General features: G+C 40.2%; 1 protein-coding gene across 6 annotated transcripts in view; it reads right to left on the reverse strand.

Annotated features, from left to right (window-relative positions):
* The window catches only part of LOC133558868 (fibroblast growth factor receptor 2-like), a 70,050-nt gene extending 64,381 nt beyond the window's left edge, over positions 1-5,669 (reverse strand). For 2 of the 6 annotated variants that reach the window (XM_061909994.1, XM_061909996.1), the window contains exons 1-2: positions 5,151-5,669; positions 3,769-4,016 (exon numbers count right to left, since the gene is read on the reverse strand). In XM_061909994.1, the coding sequence (XP_061765978.1) occupies positions 3,769-3,949 (181 nt within the window). In that variant the 5' untranslated portion in view covers positions 3,950-4,016; positions 5,151-5,669. The remainder of the gene's footprint in view (positions 1-3,768; positions 4,017-5,150) is intronic. The other 4 variants (XM_061909995.1, XM_061909997.1, XM_061909999.1 and 1 more) reach the window with 2 other exon arrangements.
* Between the last annotated feature and the right edge of the window lie 498 nt (positions 5,670-6,167).

Genomic DNA, 6,167 nt, shown 5'->3' on the forward strand with positions numbered 1-6,167 from the left:
ACACTGTAAACATTTTCATTGTAATTCACGGCAAATTACTGGTGAATAATTGCATTACTTTCACCATAACATACACAGCAATTTTGTGTGATTTTTATAACTGCAGAGCTGTGATTTTACAGTTAATTACAATAAAGTTGCAACTATATTTGTAACTTCACACTTGTATTGTTAATTATTCCCTTGTTTCAAGAGCCTACTGCTACCTACTGTACAAGAGTGTGCAACTTAGTTAACAGAACCCCTAAAGAGACAAATTGGTTTGAATTTACATTGGTTAATTGCTGTGAAATATGAGGGTATTGTAATTTTTACAGTTCTTTGTCTAACGCAGTTGTTCTTAACTTTGTTGGAGGTACCGAACCCCACTAGTATCATATGCACATTCACCGAACCATTCTTTATTGAAAAATACAATGTTTTATATATATATATATAAAACATTGTATATATATATATATATGTATATATATATATATATATATATATATATATATATATATATTTTTTTTTTTTTTTTTTTTTTTTTTTTTTTAATTCAAGACAAAGTCATATGTTTTTTTTACTGGTGCACTAAATGAACCGTGCATGAACATAATCTTGTTCAAAGAACAAAACCAACACAGTGCATGAACTCGGGAACATTGTTTGGGGGTATACATAATACTTAAACTTCCTTTTTATTGTCATTCAAATGTTAACTTTAAAGTACAGCTACGCCAATAGGGAGAAGTTTTTATTTACGCGATTGATTGATTGATAGATTGAAGCTTTTATTAGCAGATTGCACAGTACAGTACATATTTTGTACAATTGACAACTAAATGGTAACACCCTAATAAGTTTTTCAACTTTTTTAATTAAGTCGGGGTCCATGTTAATCAATTCACAAGTCTGGTGTGTCTTGACCGCTGCGGTGGAGACTCTGCCGAACCCCTGAAGCTGACTCGCCGAACCCCTGGGGTTTGATCGAACTTAGGTTAAGAACCACTGGTCTAACGTTACAGTACATTTTGATTACAGTATTTTACTGAGAAATAATACTGTTAAATGCTGGGAAATCCCGGTCATTGTTTTACATTGTATATGAAAACTTTTGACACTTAAAAGAAGGTAGACTCCCACTCTAGATCAATATTAAACTGTGCACCTTCAACGTAAATAGCAAATGTTAACGCAACAGACATATGCAGAAATAGCTAATGTTTTGGCCAGGTGGTGTATGCATGATTGCATTTTAAGTGACTCAAAAAAAAGTGAACCATACAGAAAAAGGATGATATAATGTGAATGTGAAATGCTGATATTTGTGACATGTATGTGTTAAAGCAAACTCCATTAAGTAATAATTTACACCGGTAAACGCTTTCATTGTTTTTATCTGCCTCCTGCTGTGGACTTTTAACACATCAGGTGTTAGTTTGGAGTTCAGGTCTATTGTCAAAAACACAGTCACCCCACCCCCGCTCTTCCCTCATTCTCCCAAGCAAACATTCACTCACACACACACACACACACACATTATTCATGTCATTAGTGATTTAACTGACACTTTTATCCTTTTACAGCTGCCCTCCTACTATGTAGATTGAGCAGTGTTACAAAATAGTAATGAAAGACGGAACAACTTTTGCATCTTCAGACACACACACTATTACGCAACTTCAGTCATTTGGAAGCCGTAACCCAAATTACAGACCCTTAATCACAATCTTTGTGTGTTTGCAACCTCCTGGCCAGGCGACTAACCTATAAGCATTACATTTATAAAAAAAACATGGAATTTGTTGCAATAGGGCGACAATAGTTTTCCACACAGTCAACAGTATAAACAGTGTCAGTATTCAACATGAAGACTGGACTTAGCTGTCTCTAATTATCTAAGCATTCAACTATTTGGAGAAGTCGGTCTCCCTGCTGCTCAGAATGTTTTTTTAAAGAACAAAGTTTGGCAGCGAGAGCAGGACGAGGGCCAAGTCATGAACCGACTTTTGTCAGCTGCACTCTCTTTCAGGCCGTCTTCCAGTTGTGCCGCTTTTATTCTACAAAAGCAAAAAACCTGATCTGCAAACGAGACAGAACCGATGTAAAGGACAGTGTTTGCTGTCATTGTCAGACTATTTCAATCACAGTGCAATCGGCGCACGCCTGGACAAGGTAAACACACTCCCACAGATACCGCAGAGGCCTCAGTGACAACAATGGCTCTGTTGTGGAAGCCTTAACCACCACGCTGGCTCGACTACAACTATTACTGCAGGTAGACAAACTAGCAGAGCCACACAGGCTCTACAGAGACAACACTGATATGCAATCTCATCCAGCATTAGCTATTTTACTCCCATAGACACACCCATACACACATGCACTTACGTAGCGTGGCTGCAGGGCACAGAGCGCTAAAGGGAATTCCAAACATCTCCGTAGGGGGGTGTTATTAGGACTGAGAAGGCGGTAGCAGCAGTCACACTGGCTCGCTAACATGTACGCCCTCCAGGTGACACCCATGGAAGCAAGACTGAGTTTGAACCATGATCTACATGACCAAGAGCCTCTGATGTCTCATGGTCTGTCTGCTGGCTATTTAAATGAAATCTCAGTGTTTAAAGAATGAGTCAAATATTCACAAATCCCCCTGGAATGTATAAAAGGTCCCTCCATCTGGGACTTGGGATGGGTAACATAAGTCGGTTTTATAGTGGCACAGGTACTGTAAAAACTAAACGAAGAGAAGGAGTTATAGGTGCCTAATGTTAGTACTTAATTAATGCAAATCCAGCCACACGCAACAAGTGCATGAAAGAGAAATTGTGCAAGAAAGTTTCTTCATAAATAATGTAGCATCGTCACACAAAATCTAAAGAATATTTATTGGTGACAATGTTTAAATTAAACACATTTCTCCGTATAACGCTTCCTCATTGTGCGCCACTCACAGTAACGGCAAACGAGATGCATTCACCAACCCCGGAATTCAACACATCAACATAACAACAAAAGCATGCCATGTTTAGGAACATTGTTGGTGATCTGTATTAATGCTGGTTTTATTGCATTTCATTTTATACTGCATATTTAGTTACTTGGGTATCATTTTTTTATATCATTGATGTATTTAAATTACTTTTCTGTTTGACTTGCATGTAACAAAAGTTATTTTTTTAAACCAAATGTATGTCTTATCCATTTTTTAAGTGGCTATTCTGGCAATGTTTAAGCACCGGCACCTATCTCTGACACATCAGCAAAATGAGAGAGTCTCTCATCAACACAACAAGCAATCATTTTTAACCTGTTGATGGTCAAAACATACAATTAGCATAAGAGGATAAAGGCTTTGGAATGTTACTTAACACAAAAACTCTGAAAAACTACTTTATCAACAGACACCATGACAAGAAGAAAAACAATGAAAGACCACAGACCTCTACTAATGCCAACACTAAATAAATACGTACTGTACCTCCTCCATATACAGTACAATTAAGATTATAGCAATATTAAAATGTTGTCCCTTTCATTTTTGCCTAAATCCAGGCAGACAGGGCAGGAGAGCGACACCAGACCAAACACATTCCTACCCACCTGGCTTTCACTCTCAAGTACAATCTAAAATACAACAGGCATCTACAATTTGATTTATCAGTGGCTCATGTTTGAGAAGGCTCTGATCCCATCACCCATCTGCTCTGTCAAAACAAGCCCAACAAAAGGTTCTGACATCCTGATCCGTCTTCCTATATGTGCCATCCAGCAACAGTTGCTTACCTTCGGGTTCCAGGGTGGCTTCCTCCTCCTTGGTGGTGGTTAGGGGCGGTCGGGCCACGCTGACAGTCAGCAGAGACAGCAGGACGGCAGCTAGCAGCCAAGCCCACGAGGCCATCCCGTTATTTGTTGCCAGTGCTCCCCATATCCCCCTTCTCCACCGCCTCCTGGACACTGATCCCATCTGAGGGAGTCCGCCCAACCATCAACTGCTGCCGGGTCCGCCTGTCACACAGTGGAATTCACCCGATCTGTGAATAAAAAAATATATATTAGTTTGTGAATTGGTGATATGACTTTAGGACTTCAGTAAGTTATACAGTGTCAACACAAGTGCAAGTTTTACAATGATGTCAAACAAGCTGGTCGTATGTATAATTAAGTGCATCCAAACAACACCATTAAGTAAGACGCTGTCTTCCTAAATAATCTAAACCCAAGGTAAATTACAAATGCATTATCCAGTGGTTCTGGGATTTTTTTTTACCAAACATTACGTCAGAAAACACTTGGTTCTTCAAGTACCACCATAATGATTAACATTAAAAATCAATAGCGTAGTAGGCTTAAATATATGAAAAAAAACAAGGCAGAGTTCTTATTTACCATGCATATTTTAGCCACTGTAAAATTACACAGAATTTGAACAGTAACACTGTGTTTGAATACTTAATTGAGTGATTATTTGGCATACCACTAGATAGAGCCCGAGTGTTTTAGAACCACTGCATTAACCAATTATATATCCACAGAACACAGCACATATTTAGTTTCAACCAATAACCAATAACCACTTAACCGTGTCATTTTAATCCATTGGATTTGATATTTACCTGGCAAACACAAATAACGTGAAATTTACAAAACATTCGATGCAAAGATAGAGTCTTTTTCAATAAGTAATACATACAATGTGCAATTGATCAGAAAAATTGGCCTCAATCCTGTTGCTTTCCTCCACACTTCATTTAAAGCAGATTTTGAATGAAATTTCTTGGCGCTGATTGAATTCCTATTGGGATGCAAATCAGTTGGCTTTTCCTCAATGGGGGGTCATTTGGAGCTGCTCAGTGATTTAGGGCGCCGGCACCAAAGCGGTGGAAAAACAACTGCGGCCACTGGATAATTGGCACCATAAAGGCGATGTAGAAAATGAAGCATAGTAATAAATAACCAGGACGCATGCTAATGGTGCAAGGTGCCGTATAGTTCTGCAAAAACAAACAGGTCGATTTTTACTATGAGGGGGAAATAATTAAATAATAAAAATGTATAGTAAAGTTTTAATGTGTTTTGGTGCATTTCAAATTCGGAATACATGAATGCAGAATGACTTTAAAAATAATTTGATCATAAAAAGAACAAAATGGTCCAAAAAAACTTACCAAAGCGGGCTAAAGTGGTAGAGCTTTTTGTTTTGGCATGCACAGTTAAGAAGGGAGGACAGAACATGAGCTCAATCCAAACGTCTCCAACTCCTCAATGCACCCAAAAATGTGTTTGGATTGGACTAATCCACATTCAGAAGAAATCACAGAGTATATTCCAAGTTCGATTCGCAGAGCAGTCCGCTGCCATGCAGGAGAAAATCCCACTTTTAGGTGTTTTATCCGTGGAAGTGGGGCTCCAAAAAAAAAAAGAAGGCACAACGAAGTAGCCCCGAAACTTTCCTCCTCGTCACCAATAGTTTCTCTAACAATCCAACTGTGCACTTGTCAAGTAAAAAGAAAGTCACTGAAAAAAAAGAGCGGTGGGATTACGAAGTTCGGGGAAACGTCTTAATATCCATCAGCGTGTGTCCTCTTCTCTTTGCCGACAGCAGACGCTTTGTCAGGTTTACTAGCGTCTTCTCCTCCTTACGTCTACACTCGCACACACTGCCCTCCCTCTCGCTCCCTCCTGCGGGGTGTCAGAGGCCCCCCTCCCGCTGTAACTCGAGTCGCTTCCTGGCCGCTGTGCCTTTGGGCCTCCGCCTTTCTCCGCCCATGCGAGCGTGTAAAAAGGGGCCGTCTGGCTGCTCCCGTGGCCGCTCTCAAGTCCCTCAAACTTGGGGAGCCACGCTGAGAAAGGAGGGGCCCTGGCTCCGCACCGCGGATGGAGCGCCCCCCGGTGGCCAAGAAGCGCTATCTCCCGCTCAAAGGGGGGCAACGACATTTCTGGGTGTCACGGGGGACGCACGAAAAGTCGCAAAAACACAACACGAAAGCAAACAAACATGTAAATGCATGCAAGGTTCAACTTGAATTCGGATATAAACAGTATTTTGTTTCGTGAGCCGTGTGTGGGCGCCACACCAGGAAGTCACCTACCTGCCACTCCCAGCCAGTCACAGCAAGGTGTGTACATGTACATCTTTATTTTATTGCCACGCAGTCCCACAAATGCTCATTAAAATATAATTA

Source organism: Nerophis ophidion, linkage group LG09, assembly GCF_033978795.1.
Source record: "Nerophis ophidion isolate RoL-2023_Sa linkage group LG09, RoL_Noph_v1.0, whole genome shotgun sequence".
NCBI lineage: Eukaryota > Metazoa > Chordata > Actinopteri > Syngnathiformes > Syngnathidae > Nerophis > Nerophis ophidion.